The sequence below is a fragment of the Fringilla coelebs genome (assembly GCF_963513975.1).
Source record: "Fringilla coelebs genome assembly, chromosome: 10".
Classification (NCBI taxonomy): Eukaryota; Metazoa; Chordata; class Aves; order Passeriformes; family Fringillidae; genus Fringilla; species Fringilla coelebs.
Window position 1 is genome coordinate 16,919,656 of NC_140036.1, and position 21,638 is coordinate 16,941,293.

General features: G+C 38.3%; 2 protein-coding genes across 2 annotated transcripts; one reads left to right on the forward strand and one right to left on the reverse strand.

Annotated features, from left to right (window-relative positions):
- Positions 1-8,222, forward strand: LOC311157505 (cytochrome P450 2J2-like; the record flags this gene model as incomplete). The annotated part of the gene is made up of 9 exons (XM_084212233.1): positions 1-418; positions 1,456-1,618; positions 2,132-2,281; positions 3,683-3,843; positions 4,710-4,883; positions 5,117-5,258; positions 5,888-6,075; positions 6,190-6,331; positions 8,044-8,222. Exons 1-9 carry the CDS (start codon positions 248-250, stop codon positions 8,220-8,222), a joined length of 1,470 nt encoding a protein of 489 aa, XP_084068359.1. The 5' UTR covers positions 1-247.
- Positions 8,223-9,891: 1,669 nt separating this feature from the next.
- On the reverse strand, positions 9,892-20,965 carry CAPN10 (calpain 10). Its single transcript, XM_084211945.1, has 12 exons — positions 20,789-20,965; positions 19,331-19,462; positions 18,885-19,081; positions 17,413-17,630; positions 16,754-16,895; positions 15,084-15,250; positions 14,271-14,554; positions 13,597-13,799; positions 12,958-13,213; positions 11,709-11,908; positions 11,073-11,118; positions 9,892-10,281 (listed from the first exon to the last, which is right to left on the reverse strand). The coding sequence occupies exons 1-12, from the start codon at positions 20,930-20,932 to the stop codon at positions 10,252-10,254; spliced, it is 2,019 nt and encodes a 672-aa protein (XP_084068071.1). The 5' UTR covers positions 20,933-20,965; the 3' UTR covers positions 9,892-10,251.
- Positions 20,966-21,638: the final 673 nt, after the last annotated feature.

Below are 21,638 nucleotides of genomic sequence, written 5' to 3' on the forward strand. Positions count from 1 at the left end.
AGAGTGGGAGTGGCTTGGCTAACCACAAAGCATCACATAGATTGTTTTTCTAGGGACTTCAGCTTGGGAAAACTGTAGATTGCCAGAGAGAGATGGCTACAAGAGGCATATCCTTAGAAAGAGTTTTGATTCAGTAGAAGAACCATCTCCACGAATCCAAATTTTCAGAAGAAATCACAGACACACACAAAAAAAAAAAAAAAAAAAAAAAAGTGAAAACCCAGTGAGAAGCTAAAATTTTGATAAAATGTTGGGGATTACTGAGATTTTTATAGCTCTAGTAGTGTGTCTCCTGATTTTGCAGTTTCTCAAGCTGCAGTGGATGCGTACCCAGCTTCCTCCAGGACCATCTCCCCTCCCCATCATCGGAAATTTGTGGCTGCTGGACTTCAAACTACGCCGAGAAACTCTCACTAAGGTATTTCTTTATCTCTGTGCTTGCAAATCAGTCTGAATCTATTTTAACTTAAATTGTGCATTGCATAGGAACAGCCTAAAATGCTATTTTTTTAAACCTCAAGCTTGATTACCAGCCAGTTTCAAAGACTCTGAGAACCCTGCAGTATTAAAAATATTTCTGTGTAATAAACATCACCATTGCTTTAGTCTTTGCTATTTTATCTCTCTTTTGGCTACATTTTTACAAGCACTATCATAGAATGGTATTTCATTGGCAGTTTCATTCTGTTTGTGTGTTGATATCCAGCCCTGTAAGCCACCTCTAGCAGAGCTCTCCTATTCTGACACCAATGCCACTGGAACTTCTAATGGAACATCTCCATTAGAAGACCAAACGTGTACCCTAAACAGACACTTTTTTCCCTTCTTTTTTCAGCAAAAAGATTTCTTACCTGCTGTAAACAGGTTACTGCTAAAACAAAGCCAGAAAATCTGATTGCTTTCTACAACACAACCAATCACACCAATCAAAACTAATTTAAAAAGTAAGGAATTTGCTACCCACTATTAGAAGGAAAAATATAAGCATTATGTGAGGAACAACAGAGGAAAATAAGAAAAATCCTGGAAACTAGGAACAGCTATAGAAAAGCTATAGAAAAGAAAGCAAGAACATTTCTTTCTTTGTAAGCTAGAGACAAGAAAATACCATAGTTTTGGTTCATTAATAAAATAAAGAGAAAAGCTCTGGGATTTTGCCTGTAATAATTTGTTCTTTGATTCAGAGCTAACAAAGTAACCTGCTGGATTTCTCTCTGTGAAATTAGAGAGGTGTTCTTCTGAGAGACGTCCTTAGCATCTATTCCATAAAGAAAAATTACCTTCTGTTCCCAAAGCACGTTAATAACAGAAATAATTTTTTTTTAAACTTGCAATTTAATTTGATGCCAACAAATGGATTTAGTCACAACTGCAGAACACTCTTAAATAAATTGATATTTTAGTGCATGCTTTCCCTGGTTTACAGTTACAAATTTCCTGTTATCAACTCTTCAGCTAACCAACATCTACGGAAACATCTACACACTGTGGATGGGACAGACACCTCTGGTTGTGCTGAATGGATACAAAGCAGTAAAAGATGGCATTGTCACCCACTCAGAAGAAGTTTCTGGAAGACCTCTTACCCCTTTCTACAGGGATATGATGGGCGAGAAAGGTACAAAGTGTTACAGGAGAATGAGGTAGAACAAGGTGTAAAGGAGGAAGATGTTTTCTTGTGCACACACATCAGCTACTGCTGTACCAGGGCATAAGTGGGCTCTCATTGCAAAAATGTTTCATGCAGTGCTAAGCATGTTGAGGAAAAACCAAATATTTATTGTATTAGAAAGCACATCACTCAGTGTTTTTCCTTCCCGATAGATCCAAAGGAATACTTGCCTGGAGAAGTTACCCTTCAATTGTATCATTTCTAAACCAGGAGAATGCTCAAGTAGAAGATATCTATGGACAAGGCTGTTCAGTCCTCACCAAAACCACTTAGTTTACAAGGAAACATTTAGGAGCAGCTGGGTGTCATAAAATCCTCAGAGACCAAAACTCAGCTTCTAAAATCTAAAATCATTGTATCTTCTTAGTGAAATACAACCTCATCTAAATCAAACTTTGCCTCCTGCAGTGAAAGGATTTCCCCTCCCAGCAATGAACTAAATGTTTCTGTGTTTTTCAGGTATTTTCCTGACAAATGGCCACACCTGGAAGCAGCAGAGACGCTTTGGCATGACAGTTATAAGAAGTCTGGCCCTTGGTAAGAACAATTTGGAGCATCAGATTCAAAGAGAGGCCTGTCACCTTGTGGATATCTTCACAAATACAAAAGGTAAATTCAATAGAAGAACAACACTTAAAGCTTTTCCTAAAATATCAGGGCTGGTAAAAGTTGCACAGTAATTTTTACAAGCACTATAGATATTATCGATATTAGTAGAACTTTCACTGGCTTCTTAACTGCATTCTTTGCAAAAACTGTTTTGTCTGCACAGTGGGCAATTTAAAATTGTTTATTTTTAAATAAAGAGAGTTTAAAAAATGTTTATTATCAACACAGCTGGTAATGATTCTTACACTCAAGGAATATAGAAAAACCCTCCTTAAAATACACAATGTATGACCTGCTGGAAGTCATTCTAGGACAGCAGGCTTCCAGGATTTGGCAGAGAAAGAACCCCAAAACATGGAATGTATCATTCAGTTATCCAAAAAAATCTTCTTTTCAAGGTTTGGATGAAATAGAAACCAATAGAATTTTATCAAGCTGCCAAAATAAAGCATTTAAAATATAAATATTCTGAGCAGCCAAATCCCTCACCCACATCTTGTTCCATGTATGAGAGGTTGCCTGAGGTCTCTCTCCAACTCCCCTTGGACCAGGCCCATCTCTTTTCCGAGAGCAATATTTACACATCCTTAAAATGTAGAAGATTAAAAAATCATCTACCTCAAGTCCCTGTACAGCCCAAAGCTTTACCTACCATGCAATCCCTTCTCAATTTTAAACTCAGTAAATGTATTTAGTATTTCCAAGAACAACCAAGAGCACTGGACTGAAGTCAAGGATGCATTTTCCATAGAAGTATACTTCAAAGGTTGTCCTTGCCATTGAAATGTGTGCTTAATTTATTTTTTTCCTGGATGTAATCATTTTCAATGGGAGATGTATTCCACCCTATTGTATGAGCTTTGCGTTTTCAGTCTGTGTAAAAAAAATACATCTATGGTTGGATTGTTAAGCTGATACTTGAAAGTCAAAAAGAGGTAAGTCATTTCAACAGAACTAAGAAATGAAAACCCTTTTTTTTTCCTAGGTTTTTTGGTTGGTTTGGGTCTTTTTGGTTGTTGGTGGTTTTTTTTTGGGGGGGGGGGATGGTTAGAATTGTTTGGTTTAGTTTTTAACTGCAAACCTAAATATCTACCTCCATATTTAAAGGCATATGCTCTAATTAATTGCTTGTGTTTCCACACACCCCAGACCACAAGTCAGAGAAGGGGAGATTTTAGGTTTGTCTACTCAAAACTGATTATCCCTGTATTTTACAAGAGTAAAGAGCAGATTGAAAATTATTATTCATGCAGTTAATATATACTAAACTAGGCTTAACTTACGTGAAATTTTTCTAAAAATAGTCGGATCCCTTCTTGTTTTTGCCATTAAAAAAACTCTTCCACGTTTTTCCTGCTGTAGTCTATTCAGAAGTTCTCACAGTACCTCCCCTATTCACAGGCAAACCTTTTGACCCCCACACTTCCATCGTCTGTGCAATTGCAAATATCATTTGTGCTGTTGTTTTCGGTCATTGCTTCTCCAGTGAGGATGAATCTTTCAGCAAACTCATCAAAGCTATTTATTCTGTGATCTACTTTCAAGGTACTATCTGGGGCAGGGTAAGAACCTACTTTTCTTGTTCCTTAAGGTGCATTTGCACTTGACAAGTCAAAAGAAATTAAAAGTCGGAGACAATTATTCACAAACATTTTCATTTCCAAATATACCATTGTTCTACAAGCCACAGTGAAGCAATAAATCAATATATACTTTGTATATGTAGTTATTGACTTCTAATCCTTCTTTATGTCTGTAAATCACATCCTAAAATTAAAATTCTAGATCACCACTGCTTTTTACAGATTTCCAATGAACAATCATTTGCAAAATACTGTGTATTAAAGATTCTTAGTTCTTAAAATGAAAGCAGCTTCTAAAATTTCATTTTCATTTAGTCTTGCAAATCTAGAAATGCAGTTAATAAGAACTAAGTCTTCAGATTTTGAAGCTCTTTTGAAAAGATATCGTGCTTCAATTCATAATTCATATTACCATCAAGATCTGAATTATTCTGAGCTTCCTATAAGATACAGCTTACAACTTCATCACACCAAGAATACTTTTTAAGTTCTCAAAACCCTAGCTATTGCTTAACTTGTGCAGATTTTGGCACACTGGCATTCTAAAAGACCATCAGGTTCTTCCTAAAGGGATGCCTAAAAAAAATTACAGTAGAAAATTGAAGATTGAGAAAAATCTGTTTGTGAGTCAGATTCAGCACTCATCCATTTTCAGAACCCCTGTTACATTATTAGGCATTGATCCAAAAAGTAAAATATATTCATGCTCCCAGTATTTAATCTCTCTTACTTGTGTCTGTTGCCTCTCATCCCAGTTAGGTTGCTCACATGTTGTGGTGACTTGACAATTATCAGGAAATCAGAACTGGGATCTGACACTCTTTGCTTTCTGTTGAACACCACAGCTGTACGATGCTTTCCCATGGCTCATGCACCATCTCCCAGGGCCTCATCAGGAGGTGTTTGCATACAACGACTTCATGCACAAATTAGTCATGGAGGAGGTTCAGGCCCATGAAAGACAGAACACAGGTGATCCACAGGACCTCATTGACTTCTACCTGGCTCAAATAACAAAAGTAAGTATCCGTTTATCCCACTCTCCTTCCTTGGCCTTAATGCCTACTACAAACACTTGCTGTTCCAGTAACTGCCAAAGGATTTTTACATGCACACTCTATTTGTGCAGCACTGAAGGTGTTTGATTTGACGGGCTGCTCACTGTTATCATCAAACAATGACAGTTTCTTTGTGACTGGTGAAATATCTGAAATTATCTATTTCAAAGTCTTCTTGTGAATATACCCTACAGACCAAGGACGACCCTACTTCTACATTCAATAAAGAAAATATGGTTCAGACTGTGGTTGATCTTTTGCTGGGAGGGACAGAAACAACAAGCACCACCCTTCTCTGGGCACTGCTCTACATGGTCCAATACCCAGAAATACAAGGTGAGCAAAAGCACCATCAGAGAGAGCTGCATTCAACAGCACAATGAACATCATTAGTGTTAGAATATAGCTCAATCACTTGCAAGATATCAAAAAAACCCTTCACTATGCACATGAATGGTGGTACATCTGCAATTAGGATCCAGAAAATGGAAGGTCAATAAATGAAGCAAACAGTTGCTTCCCCACCTGGTTCACCAGCAACATTAGCAGAAATTAGTAGTAGTCAGTTTCCCTCACTAGAAGAGGTTGACAAGACAGAATAACAAGTTAAAGGCATTTCACATGCAACCTATTCTCCTCCCAACCTTTGAAGTAGAAAAGTTTTTCAAAGATACCCAATCTGATATATATTTATAAACAATGGGAATTATACCTGTAATTTCAAATTTTAATCCATTTTTTGAAACACAAAATTGTACTATTCTCAACACCAAGTAGGTGTCTTAAATGAGACATCATCCTGTGATTCAGGGAGATGCACTTCCCTGATGAACAGAAACCTACACAGCATGCCAAAGCATTTCATAGCAACACAATTTCTTTTATTTCCCTCGGACAGGACATTCTCATAGAAAATGAGGGGGGGGTGCAGAGTGGGAAATGAAAGTATTTTCATTTGTCTGCAGAAAAGGTTCAAAGAGAGATAGAGGCTGTTCTGGAACCCTCCCATGTCATCAGCTACGAAGACCGTAAGCAGCTGCCCTACACAAACGCTGTGATCCACGAGGCTTTGCGCTACAGCAACGTCACCTCTGTCGGGGTCCCTCGACAGTGCCTGAGGAGCACAACTCTGCTGGGTTTTCACATTAAAAAGGTACAGAGGATACTCCCCTCTTTATTACATCTTTGAGCTGTTAATATTTAGCATTTATATGACATAGCGAGAAGGAAAATCTTTGGAAAATAAGATCTCTGCTGCTTCTTGCAGGGCACGCTTGTGTTGCCAAATCTGCACTCTGTGGTGTATGACACTGAGCACTGGGCAACCCCTTGGAAGTTCAACCCAGATCATTTCCTAGATTTGGATGGCAACTTTGTGAACAAAGAGGCATTCTTACCTTTCTCAGCAGGTAACACCCTGACCTTGAATATTCCTGCTTGCTCTGTTTTCCAGCAAGATTAAAAATACTATTTCCAAGTTCTAAAATATACATTTATAAAAATGTATTTGACTAGATTGACTATTTGACTGATTTGAAAGATTTAAAGTCAGGTCTTTCGCTGTAAGAGCCACAAATACTGTGCATCTTGTATTTTTCATATATTCAAACAGAGGATAAGTATGGCTGGGAGACAAAATGCTCTTTTCCTTGGCATATGCACGGTTCCTACCATAAGGATATCTGAGCTTCTTATCTCCTAATGTGTTGAATTGAGGTAATTCCCTGTTAAATCAAGGTAATTACCCTAAGTCAGGAAATTTATTTATTTTCAAAAGGAAGGCCAATGACAAAAGGAATGTGATTTTTCAAAATATACAGAGAAAATCTGTGAAAAGTAGGAAACCAAACCTCAGTCTCCCAAATCCTACGTTAATAGTCTAGCACCATGTTTTATGTAGAAAACTAGCAAAATCCAGTAGATTTTGTAGGTTTTCAGTAGAATATTATTAGGCAATCAAAAAAAAATTAACTTTTCAAAAGCACATTACAATGTACAACTTAAATAACTTACACGGCAAAATGCAGGGATTCAAAGATATGGAGGGGGGAAAAAAGAGTGAAAAGCAGTATGCAACAACTCTAACAAGTTTATCCAGCCTACCAGTTTCTCCAATAAACTGAATATGAAAAACAGCAGCACAAAAGAGGAAAGTGGTATCATTACTAAAAATTCACAGTAAAACCACTGGGAAACAGCTGAGGGGTTTTTTTGTGTTAGTGTTGCATTATACTAGCACACACCTCTTGTGGAAAAATAGCAAAGAGCATACTGAGTGACACATGGTAAGGTTAAATATAATAAATCTAAATTTTTTTTTAATTCACTAAATTGTCAGTAAATCCTAAAATCATCTTTGCAAAACAGGTATTTATCACCTTACCTCCACTCAAAGTGGCTATGAATCGAGACAACCAATTTGGACTCCCATTTCAACTGTGGCATAGGACTATTTCTTTAACTTGCTCTGGTTGTTTTCAGTTTATGTAATCTGAGTATTTAGATATTCTGAATATCTATCTTTGGTTTTTTTAGCCTGGAATATATAGATATCCTGAAATATCCTGTGTAAACAATATGCCAAAATGAGTCACTGAGTCTATATATCACTGCACATTTCACTCCCTTAGCTCACACATCTGCCTCTGACAGTGTCAGGGCTACAAGGACCCAACAAACCCTTCTGAATTTCTGTTAAACAAATCCTGATTACATTCTTCTCCTTGGCTTCAGAACTGCATCCCACAATGCTCTGGCCCCCCCTTCTCAACAACCAAAATAAGACTCTGAAGTACATGAATCTTTTTAAAATCTGGCTTAGCTAAGAAGCAATTCATGGCTCACACAAAAAGAACCAACAATGGAAAGCGAGAATTGCATACATGCTTCAGGGGTGAAAAAAGTCTAAACAAACCAAATTAAAACACCAAATCAAATGACAGAGGTGTACAGTTTCTCAGTTAAATGTTTCCCCACCCTCCTCCTAAAGCATCTTCTGTCTTTACAGAATGAAATAATTATCTTACGTTAACAGAATTTATGGAACTCAGTAGAATTTTCTGCCAAGTTCTTTTACAGAATTTAAGTTTACTCAACCAACTCTTTTGATTTTCCTCTGCAGGGCACCGTGTATGTCTGGGGGAACGGATGGCACGAGTCGAACTGTTCATTTTCTTTACCAATCTCCTTCGGGCATTTACATTCCAGCTCCCTGAGGGGGTGAAGGAAATCAATCTGGAGTACATTTTGGGTGCAATACTGCAGCCACATCCATATAAACTCTGTGCTATTCCGCGCTAGTCTGCAACACGCTACAATGCTGAGAGACTTCAACTGTTAGTAAGTGCAGATCCTTTAAAAACGTGCTTCACTATCTCAATTCTCATCTACTGAACTTTCTGAAATCAAAGTCTACTTGCCAAACTCATATAAATGAATCTTAGGCATACACAAACACACAATATTTCCAAATAAATGTATTTTCACACTCACAGTAGCAGTGAATTAGCTGTAGGATGTTAGAGAAGTGGCTTGTATCAAGTAGTTTCCTGCATGTGTGCTCTGTCAGGTATCACACTCTTAAAATGGGGCAACTGTTCAGTAAGGATGCCTGAATAAAATTTTCTTCAGTAAGCTGTTACTCTTCTGAGTTCATAGATATTTTCTTAGATCTTCTTGCAGGAGGCAATAGAGTACACACACATAGTATTGATTCCTTTGCCTTTCACTCTACAACAAAGCATTATATAGTGTAGCATAAACTTCACACACACAAAAATGATGGTAGTATGGGGCCTCATAACCACAGCCCATTTAGAAATCCTTACACCTGTTTTTACTTCCTCAGTATCCAGTTTATATTTCATCACAACTCAGGTCCATGCACTTTCACAAACTTTTCCTTCTGTTTAGAAGCACTGCTGTATGATCCAATCATTTCCTATTTGAAGAAAAAGGAACAGCTTTTCAAGAAATTAAGAAAATAAATGATGATGTCAACAGTTGTTTCAGTAGGTACAGTAGATATTTATTACTCACAGCGTTTTCTTTTGTTCTTTTCCCACACCAACAGATGTGGAAGGTTTTGACCATTTAAAATTCAGCTGAAAGCAGCCTAAATCCTTTCAATTTTCAAAGTTCAACAGGAGCTAGCAGAAATTATGGCAGGATGTAGTTAAAAGCAAAAGCAGAATTCTACATATTTCTAGGACATAAAACTAATGGAAGACTTGATTCTCCTTGCAAGTGTTCCCAATTATTCCCTTCCACTAAGTGAAACCCCAGGCTTCTAACACATGGTAATGTTTGCTACCACAGAACCAATGCACACTTGACATCATTGAAATATTTAACTTTTTAAATAAAAGCCATTTTAAAACTTTCAATGTCACTTTATTTTTATTGAGGAAAATATAACATTTTAAAAAATCCTGCTTGAATAAGAAACACTTTCAAACATAAATTAAGAAAAAACCCCTTAAACTGCACATTTCTTGCAGCAAGGGCAGCTCTTCCATAAAACACATTCTTACAGATTTACAAAAGCAGTCTAACAGGATAGTTCAAAAGTTTTCAAGTCTTGTCTTTTTTTATTTCTGGCATTCATTAAAGAAAAACTCACCAAAAAAAAAATCTTTCCTTTGAACCCACCATCTACTTGGTTCCATAAAGGGCCCAAGGTAAAGTGCTTAGCAGCAGGACTGGCAGTGACAGATACAAGCTTGGACTTTTTCTACTCCAGTGTATTTTGATGGTTCTTGAGGTATATCTTACCTGAAAAAAATACTCCAGTTTTTCCTCTATGTTCACCACCCCTTTGGTCACATGAAGTTATACTGTCAGGTTGATTTTTTTTCCCCCCCAATAAAATATTATTTCACAATCATAGAATGGTTACAGCTGGAAGGGACCTTAAAGATCATCTTGTTCCAATGCCCCTGCCATGGGCAGAGACACATTCCATGAGACCAGGGTCAAAAGGGCTCCATCCAACCTGGCCTTAAATGTAGGTTTTATGGTTTTCTTCCAAAACCATAGCTTGGGTTAAAACATGCATATATTCTTCACCTGCATTTTTGAAGAACTGAGGTACATGATAATTTGCTGTACAATGCTCCTTCTAAAAATGTGGGAAGACCAAATATTCAGAATGTCCATGATTAAAAGAGGTATTTTTTACATAGAAGTCATTACAGGCCTGACAGTTGGTACCAGTGAAAAACAGCTGGGCTAAGAGCACCTTGTTACTCCATTTAAAACTGAGAAGAGCAAGACAAGGCATTTCTCAGCTTCCCGATGTTTCTTGAAATGACAGTGTGAGAATTCCACACTACCTTTTCATCACAGTTGTAAAGGAAACCTATAAGGAAAAGTGCAATACAGAGAAAAAAAAAAAAAAGCTATTTTATCAGGTTTTTTTTCTCAAGAAGGAATTAAAGCGAATCAGAGAAAAGAAAGATTTAGAAATGGAGGTTAAAATGCAAGGTTTTCATCTGAAACATCCTTTAAAACATGACCCACATTCAGAAAGTGAGTAAGTAAATTCTAAACTTGGGTGAAGTTTTTCCTACAATTTTTGTTTTGCTCAAACCTCAAAGGGAAAGACCCAAGTATCTAGATGGTCTTGTTCCACCTAATAAGCAGAGTGTTATCAAGGACATGTTTTGATCCACCAACCAAATCATGTATCTTCAAACAAGTGTTAAAATAATACTTTATTTTTAAATTAAAAATATTTTAACCAAAGTTCTCCTCTGTACCCAATAAAAATACCATAAGTATTAGTTACTCAGTATTTACATCCAACCCTTTTATATTACATGCCTATCTAATCAAAAATCAAAATCTGAAACAGCTGTCATTAACTTGCTGAAAGCAACTTGCACTCCAGGAGGGATTATAATGATGGGATGCTGTATGGGCTGACTGTAGGGAAACAAATAAAAACCTAATCTTCTCATTTTGCTGTGCTTTCTTAGGCCTTTACAACAATATAACATTAACAGAATTTTAAAATTGCAATACAGAGGATACCAAGTATCAAAACCAATCAGATGGAGGAAGGATACAACATATAGTTAAAACAAGCAGATCTGTGGTGACACCAAGAATGAATACATCAAAATATATCCATCAAAATATATCACTTACCTCTTGTAATACTTGTCCAAGTGTCTCCTGGCTGTGAATGCGCTTCCTGTTGAAAACCCAAACCATGCTTATTTCTGCACAAAGCATTGGGAATCTTGCAAATATCAAGTATTTATCCCACATCAAAATGAGAAGCTATATCAGGCTTCATTCCACATCCTTTCCCTTAGCAAATCCTTCTCCAACTCTGTTGAGTCTTACTGCAGTCTTACGGAATTTACAATTCTGATTCAGAGCTGTTGTTACTCACATCATAGTTAGAACTACCTGGAATAAGTCTGGCTACTCATCGCATTTTCTCAAAAACAACCCTGAATTTTAAAAGGCATTGGTAACTTTCAGCATAAATCCTAATATTGATGATGCAGCTCATAATTAATTACTTAAGTGTCATCTGCTGCAGCAAGAGACATCTGATATTCAACAAGTGATGCAAGAAGATTTAACAAATACTACCTTTTTTAGTCATTCTTCTAACATAATCAAAGCAGTAAGCAGTGCAGGCAAACTACAGAAATACAAGAACTTCACAAAAGTTTCCATCAAGATAACACATTACTGCAATCATTTCCATGCATCCTGTAATACATGCACTAAAAAGACTAGAAAAGCAAATAAAAGGCAACATAATTTCACCTGTCTATTTTGGTTGCTATGACCACTGTAAAATTGCCTTCTGTATTGGGCAAGTATGTAGAAGGTATAATGACATAACTTCCTGCAGGAAGCTTGCAAAGTCGGCTGACTTCCTGGGAATAGCAGTGAGGAACACAGCTCACCAGTGGCTCCAAGTGTACAAAAGAAGTAGTTTGTGGTTTCCAGCTGCTGTTAGGTACCTGAAAAAAAGAATGCAAACATGCTTACTGTTTCAGTCTCACAAAGCTTCATTCCTAGGACATCATAGTGTGATATGGCCCATCTCTATTCCAAACACTCATTCTGTTGTACAGAGCTAGAAAGAAGAGGAATGGAAAAGCTTCCAGAAAACCCAGATGGCAGTACTAAGAACAGATGAATCATTCCTAGCCTGTTTGTAGACAAATGTTTAGAACCCACTACTCACATAGCTGTAGAGCTTTTTTCTCTGTTTTCTAACATCACTCTTCCCTGCTGCAGCCTAAAGCACTTGTTTTCTGCCTCAGGGATCTGTTGAATAGACTGTGTCCTTCCTATATCTAGTAGTCTTTTCTGTACTAAAAAGTCATATTAGACTTCATCTCAGTCTCCTATAGGAATATAAAAAATACCAATCTTTCTTCACATATTGTGTACTTGAAGTTTTATGATTACTTCTGGTGCCCAACTCCAGACTTTTCACTTAAGCAGAATCTTTTTTTGAAGCATGTTTTCTAAAAATAAAGCTACCTTTCTCTGCAAAATAGTTACTTAAGCAGCAGCTTCTCAGGTTACATTTATGCAGTTGAACACTGGCACACACATGTTGAATCTGTATCTGTCCATATCAAATAAAATCTTGTTTTGTTTCTGATCACCTGCTCAAGACATCACAGTCCTTTTGATCCAATATAATTTGCCTATAAAGATTTAATTATTAGACACAAAGAAAGTAAGTTTTTATGATGAATTACCAAAAGGTTTCGTCCTCAATCACTAGGGCACCAAGAATTATTTGCAGATCCTCAAAAGAGTTCATCATTGCTAAAACTAATTTAGAACCCTGTAAGAATTCAGTGAAACCAATTATCTGGTTACTATGCTATGTAACTACCAAAGTTATTCCATACCTTTCATGGGCATTACTTCTAGAGTCAGCCTGTGTTTCTCCCAGAAGCAGCAAGACCCTTGCAAACTGCAAGGAGCCCTGTGCTGCCAGGCTAACCTTCACCCTTGGCAAACAAGCAATCAAACTTACCAGAAGCCTTACCTGGAAAATATGGAAACCTATTGGACAACACTTGCTATCCAGGCAGTGCTGACGGAGGGTGACTTTCACACTGCTTTTCCCTGGTCCTGCAGGAACCGAGAAGGGAAAGCAGGGATTGGTATGGAAGGAGGGGAAGTTCCTGCTACCTCCAGCATTTAGCCCATTCTTCCAGCATCCATGCAGCTGCACTGTCTCCCATTCACCAGCTGGGAGTTCTTCACAGAGGGCAGCATCCATGGGTGGTGGCTTTAGTTCACTATCAAACATAAGAGAGCAAAGAAACAAAAATGTATAAAACACATACTACCAGAATATAAACAAATCTGACCAGCTTTTAAACAGCTGCCAACGCTACATTTTGCCTCTGCATAGAGCACTAAGCTGCAGTTTAGAGTCAAGATGCTACTTCTTCTTAGTATTTTACCAAGAGGTAGTAGCAGCTTCACGACAAAAAAAAGGAGCTGGGAAACTTGCATGAATTCAAAGACAATAGAATAACCATCCACATGACCTAATATACCCAGTGCAAAACAATAACTAAATCAACTATTTAGGGCAATACAACACATTCCCACTTAGGGCTACACTTGTATTTATGTCAATAATTTTAAGAAATGTTCAGTTTTGTTTTAAACCTACCTGAGAGAGATCCTTCCCGTTGAAAATACACGAAGCAAGAAATTCCCTACTGCATCTTTCAGAAAAGTGCTTGGAACAACAAGATAAAAGCCAGGTGAAAGGTCACAGCACACATGGACTTCTCGGTCGTAGGAATGGCAGACGGTACCTACAACTGGAGGAGCAGAGAGGGTCTTTGGAAGGTTAAATCGTTTCTTCTCCACCTAGAATAGATGCATAATGATGTGTGGTGGTTTAGGAAAAATTACTAGCTTGTAATAAAACTAAAAATTATCAAATATTGTTTAAAACATTTTTAAACATGCATACATTTACAAATTAAACAAAGACAAGAGTATCAGCAGATGACCTGAACATCAAAGAGAAGTAGAAAGAGCTAATATTCAGGAGGAGTAAATTTAGGAATGGCTTCAAATAATCAGCCCAAAATGTCATGCACTAGTTTGGAACAATCCCAAGTGCTCAGTGATAAGAAGAAAGTACTAGTCCAGTAATAGTTTGTACAGACAGTAACTGTGAGATAAACAGAACCATTCCAGCATAAACTAGAGACAGAAAATTTGTGACCAGTTGAATCATATCACTGGCATGGGAAATTAATTATTCTACTCAAATATTTCAGTATTGCTTTTAAACTTCTATTTGCAAAGAGAAAAATGTCACTTTTGTATTACCTTCCAGACATGCAATCCCACAGCCTGGTAATTTTTTCCCTGTATGCCTTCAGTCAAAGATGGATTTTCCTCTGCTAAGCGAGTTGGCTTCTGAATCCTTCCAGCCCAGTCAGTGCTGTATTTCCTGTGTTTCTGCAGCAGAGCAATGCACACCTCACTCGACTCACAGACCCTCAGCCAGAACTTGGGGTTGGTAGGGAAGCTGCTGTTGTTGCGGCAGCCACCTGCAGATTGGCCTCTCACCCAGGATCCAAAGAGATTCTGGGAGTGATACAGCACTTTCTCTAACAAAATAAGAAAACCACAGTGAGGATTTCAGACTTGAGAAGCTGCTTAATTTTACACAAAAGGGATATGGCAGAGATTGCCCAGCCCAAGAAAACATGCTGTCATAGCCTGACACTTCCCCCAAGCAGAAAATCATGACCAAGATTTTGAGAGGCATGAGAATTAATGCCACAGCTGGTAATGAAAGACTAGTGACATAATTTTTACAAGAAACTGTTACTAGAAATCTCAAGGGTATATACCATTAAAAACAAAACATCACAGGACTGCCTTCTAGACAGATGACACTAATCTTTCAATCAACTAGCAAGTAACTAGATTTCTTAGAAATATGAATAGTCTCTAAAGATCTTTAACTCCTCTTGTCCTTCTATTTTTCAGACAGAAAAGGCCAATGGATCTACAGGAGAGGGGGAAACTGAGAAACAGAAATTATGCTCTAGTTGTACCCATTTATAACTCAAATCAATTCTTCCCCTTGACATAATGTTATCTGCATGAGAGAGATGTCCTCTCATATCACACCTGTATAGAGGCTCTGAAGTTGTCCTTCCTCATTGACTGGAAAGCCCACAGTAATCTCATCAAATTCCCTGAAAAATTCCTCTTCATCAACCCAGAATTCTCCTTCTTGGATCTGTGAGAGGAGTTCTGAAGCAACTCCTGGATCTAGCTGGTTCCATCCTTGACCACTGCACATAATACAGAAGTTAATATTCAGCTCTTTGCCCAGTAGAGCTCAAGAACAATGTTTTACCAAATATCTTATGGAGCAGGACAGCAAGAAGAGATTTCTTAATTTTATTGTGAAATAATTGCGTTGAAAATTTCTCTGCACATTGCTGGTCAGTGAGAGGGATCATAGGAAACAAGTCATAACTTATCAAAGAAAACTTAGAAACAGCCTAATACCAGACTGAATGCAGAACAGACTTCTGGGTGAAATAGGTGCTTTGTTTACAACAGTCACTACAGTAAGAAGTCTGAGAGCAAAATAAAGGCTTTAAACTGTTGTTAAAAAAAGAGGCAAAAAAGTAAAACAAGCTGTGCTGTCATTGTTCTGAAAAAAATTTAACGTATTACAACAAAAACTGCTATTTGTATTAAGCAACTGACTACCCACATGAATCTCCTTGCCAAGTCTTGATAAACCAAGAATTTAAACTCCTCATTATTTAGGGCTCATTAAAAGCTAGTAGTTTCAACATTTTCCATTGTTTCACTAGCAAAAAAAGAACAGTTCTGCACTTGAATAAAACAGTGCTCTAAGGCCATCCAATGAAACCCTATCCTCTTGCAACTATATGGCAAATTACTCTTTGACAAAGAAACTACAAGAGACCAAATGTATAACCAAAACATTCTCAAAACAAAAAAATATCAGCTGAAGTCTCAATAAATGCAACTAAATTATCTAACTCAGGGAAGAAAAATATTTCTACAAAAATGTTCCTGAACATCACCATATTGTTAACATATTTTAATGCTGAATGCTTGTTGCTTGGGTCAAGAATTGCATGTTCTTTTGTATAGTCAAAACATGCTAACATTTTCCAAAATAAGCAAGTATGGTCTGCCCTTTCATTCTTGTTACTTTTCTATTTGAGCTGCTACACATATTTCTGCAAGTTCTTTAAAACGGTTCTCTTCTTTATTTCTACTTTATATGGACTCAGTTCCAGCTTCTCCTACTTATATCAATCTACAGAAATGAGATAACACAACCAACAAGCATAAGCATCCTTTCTTCTGCTATAGTTTTATAATTACTCCTTTGCTTGTTTTCTGCAGCTGAGCAGAACAAATTTGTTCCTGAACAAATGAGAAGAGTCAATGAATGACTATAAGAAACAAACATGATCAATATACTTAGATCAATGGCAGAACAACAAAAAAGCACAAAAATCAGAAACAGAAAGTTAGCCAACACCTTAAGTTTGTCTCTATAAAAAGATATTTGATAAATAAAAAAGTTATTTAAAAAATTTAGATTGTGAGAACTAGGAGATCAAATTTACTAGACGCAGAACCAATGAGCTGTGTGAACTCCCAGCTTTCTAAAGAACTGCACACACACTGAAGCCACTCTCCTCTGCTAGAGATTATTAGCAGTGTTTGCCTACGTAATACATAGATAAGCTTTCTGCTTCAGAACATACACAAATGGTTTTCCAAATGAATATAAAACTTCTCACCCCTCACACCAAGGCCCCTTCCAGCACCGCCTCCCCCAAGGATTTCGTATTCGTAGCAGGAAGATTTCCTTGCCTGACACTTCAGAGAGATTCAATGTGTCTATCACAATAAAGGCATGAAATTCTCCCAGTTCACTTGCACCTGAATAGAGAAAAAACAAACATTTGAAATAAACAAAAGAATCTGTTCCATATTTTACAACAACATTAGTGAAAGAAGGCAATTTTGCAATAAAATGAAATGGGTTTTAAATCTATATTAGAACAGCACAAAGAAACCTCAAACAGTTCATTTTAGTGACTATCAAGAAATAAAGTAACATTGCAAAGTGTATTAACTTGCTCCTTAATCTCAAGTCCCTACAAATTCACTGTGCTAAAATTAATTGAGGTTTTCAAGGTTGTTTTTGAGATGCTTTTTCAAGGGAGTGCATTTTGGGGGAGATGCATTTGTTTTTGAGAATTGACTATATTAGCTTCTAATATAAAAAGCACTCCTCCAAAGCAGCCCCCATCCTGAACTCAGTAACATCCTTAAATCTTCATTTATCCAAACTTTTCAAATTGTACCATGAAACTGGCATGGTACTAGAATCAGCACTTGTATTTGCTGGCTGCCTTGTGCTTTGAAGCCTGTTAATAGAGACATTTACTATCACCTTGTCTGGAGTTGAGGACTGAACAGCTTATTACACACTGTTCCTTCAGATTCATTAATCTTCTAAACACTGCTTTCTCCAAAACCATGCCAGTCTTCTCTTTCTCCACAGTTTTTCCAGGGCCTTTCAGGGTCCATCTTTCAGCAATTCCTCCAGTCAGATCAACCAAAGCATCTGCCACCTGTCCTGCCCACAACTGCTCGTAAGATCCATGCACTCTAAAAAAATTTAAACAAAAAAAATAGAAAAGTTTGTACACACAGCAGAGCAAAAGAAACACAGCTGCTACACACTTGCAACCCCACTCTATAACACAATCATGACTGCACCCTACCTTGTAACCCAAAGTAGGCAAGAGAAAGCACATACTATCTTATTTATATGGAACACGGCATCTAAAGAATATGTAAGCCATTGGATATTCCACTGCTTAATGGGAAGTTTCCTACATTCTCTCTATTCTATTAAAAAAACTGCTGTTGTCTAGTACTAGTCATTTGTACCCTATTATCCATGCTCTGCATTATCTTTTGTGATATACTAACTGCATTCTGTATAAATAAAAACATTTCTTCCTCTTCAATTATTTTTATTCACTTTGCACAAATAACTAGAGCAGCACCTCCCGCAACAACCTAAGCAAAGCAAGAGACTGGCCCACCTGATGTAGCAGATGCAAAAATATAGCAAAAGAAGTCAATACTAAAATAGAATTGTAAGATTGAACAATAAGAGCTCTGCAATCAACAAATATTACATTTCAAACCTACAGAGAAGCTTTAACATGACATTGGTGCTTCACAGCTTCTGCTCAATCTACAGCTGAGTAAGCTACTTTATAACTGAAGTCTGCCTCTGCCCTCTGCTGACAATCACAAAATCGTCTGCTCAGATTCTTTGGGGCATTAGATGTCTATCTTACCGGAGCATTTTGTCCCCAAATTGCTTTGTCTATGTAGGCAGTTTTTCTGTTGATGTGCCATAAACCCCTAAATAGCTGCATTTTGTTTCTAAACAGTAAACTAACAAATTATGCAAAAAAGCAGTGCAACTCACACAACCAGAGCCTCAACTACGACAAACTCACTCAGTGTTGTTGCTTGCCATGGAAATACCCGCATGCTTTCTGCTATTCATCGAGTTCTCATCTTCCCTAGTAAAACACCTTCCTTTAACAAATTAGATAACTAATGGACAGAAACTTAACAAACATATTTGAATCCTGAAAATTCATTGCAGCTTACTTTTCAACAGAATTACCTCCCTAAGACTAAGACTACCTTACTTCATATGCAACTGGAAGCACACCTCACAGACCTACAGTTTAAAGAGCAACTTCTGCACAAGCCAGGATGGGACCACCAGCAGCCACAACACTTAGATCTATGCCCAAACAGCTGGGTAAAATAAGCAAGCAGAAGAAATACACAGGTATTGTAGTTCTATTTCCATCAATAGCAGCGTTCACATACTTTGCATAAGCTTTTTCCAGTAATGGAAGCCAAAACAAATCCTCTGTCTGACACTGGGAAAAGCAGAGTTTGCCCCCAAGGCAAGGCAGGCGATCATCAATGGTCACTTCCACCCAGTGGCCAAACTGCCAGACCCGGCACGTGAAGCAGCCTTGATAGGACTCATCTGTCCAGCTGGGCTGGCCTGGAGGGATTACCTGCAGGGCAAAGGCCAAAATCAAGGCAAACAATGAATTAATGAAGTTCATTTTCTGCAAACAAAACTAGTTTAAAATATACTGAATTTGTATCAGCCATTTGTAACAAACACAGAAAAAAATATGATAACAAAACCAGTGAAACTGAGCATAATGAAGCAATACTCATATGGCAGCTTGGGACTGCAGAACAATACACAAATGTCAAATAGGTGAAGAAAACTTCTCTAACATGAAACTTCTCCATACCTTGTTCAGTAAGTATTTGCTCTTCTGCAAAGCTACACAGGCACACAGGAACCAACAGTCTCCCAAAATTCCTTGTTTTACTTGCACATCCTGCAGATCGTTTGAAAATAACCGAGGAGAGGAACAAATGTCCTAAAATTAAAGAAGAGGAGTTAAAGCCAAATCCTGCAGGACATTCTATGGAAGTCTGTGTTTCAGGACTGGGAAGGCTTCAGAGATCTCCCATAACATAAGGGAATTTTTATTTCTAGAAAATTTCCTTTTCACACACAGCCTAAGTAAGAAGTAACAAATAAATGGCTTGTGGCAGTATTTCGCAGGTACTTCATGAATGCAAACCTAGCTCACACATGACTTTTAGCACACAACTGTCACCAACAGGTGCAACTTTACCAAGTGAAAGACAACATAATTCATCAGCTCCTTGCTAGACTTATGATCAACTGTGACAGGGCTGATGCTATCCACATTAAACTGAATATCCCAAGTTACAAAATTCTCAAAATTAGAACAAGGGAAAAACCTTTCCTAGGGCACAGAAATATAGACTAGTTGGTAGCACAAGAGGAAATTTCAGATGAACACTTAATCTGATCTGAAAGTGAGTTTGTGAAATGGTTCTCCTTATATATAAACACTGCAAGAGATGGAAATTAACTCATCAGCCCTCAGCAGCAATCAAGGTGTAAAGAACAAAAGCAGGAAGCTGCACGCTCAACTCCATGGAATCATTTGTTTGCCAATTACACCTGATAACCAACAGCTCTGTCACTGTTCTACAGACAGCCCCAGACACAGGGGGAAAAATACAACTCAAAACAACATGCTTTTTTCCTCCATTACATTTTTATAGCCTTTTTTTCCCCTCTACACAAAGGCAGTATCATAAATATTTCACCTTAAATGGGTGCACTGCAGAAATGCATTCTAAGCTTTTAGCTCTAATACAGCTTGCTCTGCAACCCAGCTATAAGTTTAAAAGCAATACGAGTCATATGACAAGTTATAAACTTGAAAAGTTTTCTTTCCTGTTATCAAAGAAAGCAACCACAAAAAAAAGGCAATAGGCTTCTAAAAAATTCTAAAATACAACTAGTTATTTTCAAGACTGTTATGCAATATTTCAAAAAATTTAGGAATGACATAATGCTGCCTTCTAACTTGGTATGCACATAATTTGCATAATGAAACATATTTATAATAAAATATCTGAATTTCTCCTACTGCCATGAAATTTAAAAGCTCTACAAGAGGATTTAAATCAAACCTAGAAACAAGCACCTAGACTAAAAACTGTAACTCATGTATTGTTAACACTGACATACATTGTTATCACTTTATCACTTCTGTATTTCCAACCAAAAAAAACACCCAGAAGCAGTTATTCAAAGCTAACTCGCCTTTACTACCTAAAAGCCCAATTCTGCTAAAATTAGCCTTTTATACCTTAAAACTCACCTTAGGTCTCAACCACGATATCTCGCCTCTGAATTGGGCAAGCGGGGTACAATAATTAAAAAATATGGAGGTATCACTGGCCGGAAACGTGGGGTCTGTGTAAAGCTCTCTTGCCACCATTAACTGCTTTTTCTCTCCCAGCATTTTCAACACAGTCCTTAGCAGCTTGGCCGGCTATTCCTATGACTTTAAATCGCCACGCACCAACCTGCAACACAAGCAAGTGTTACCGGGGAATTATAACAGGAAAACAAACAGGCATGGCGGATTTATTTAGGGATGGACAGCCTCTCGCTGTAACACGGAGCACCTGGAACCACCACAGTGGTCCTTCCAGCACCTGATGCAACCCTACAGCGCTCAGCGGGAAGAAAAGGGGGCCTCTGAGGAGACCTACAGCCGCTTAGGTTCCTTACCCCGCTCTGCGCACACCCTCCACACAAAGCTCCCCGCCTCACCCCTTTCCTCAGACTCAGCCCAAACAGGGCCTCTTCGCACACACCCCCTAGTGCCCCCCAGCCCCCCCATCCCCACAAGAGGTACCGGACCGGCCGCCCCCGATCCCGTTCCCCCCTCACCGCGGGGCGGTCTCGCCGCCATTGCCCGGTGCGGCCGTTACCCGGCAACGCCGGCACGCGGGGCCCCGCCCAGCCCGGGCATGACGGACGGCGCCGTCGACCAATCAGCAGACGGTAGTTGCGCGCGCATCACGCGTTGGCCCCGCCTCCGCGGCTGAGGGGAGCGGAGGGGTCCGCGGGATGCGAGGGGGTCCGTGCCCGGGAAGACTTGGGGGAAACTGCTCGTGTGGGGCACGGGCTCCTAGGGCGGAGGAAAATCAATCCAAGTCTTT

Excerpts from the sequence above, each read along its gene's own strand:
- CAPN10 (XM_084211945.1), bottom strand. The coding sequence starts at position 20,932 with ATGCTGGGAGAGAAAAAGCAGTTAATGGTGGCAAGAGAGCTTTACACA. Across the intron at positions 15,251-16,753 it reads AAGGGGCCTTGGTGTGAGGG|TGGTCAAGGATGGAACCAGC; the intron begins GTGAGAAGTTTT and ends TATTATGTGCAG. Across the intron at positions 13,800-14,270 it reads TGGGATTGCATGTCTGGAAG|GTGGAGAAGAAACGATTTAA; the intron begins GTAATACAAAAG and ends CATCTATTCTAG.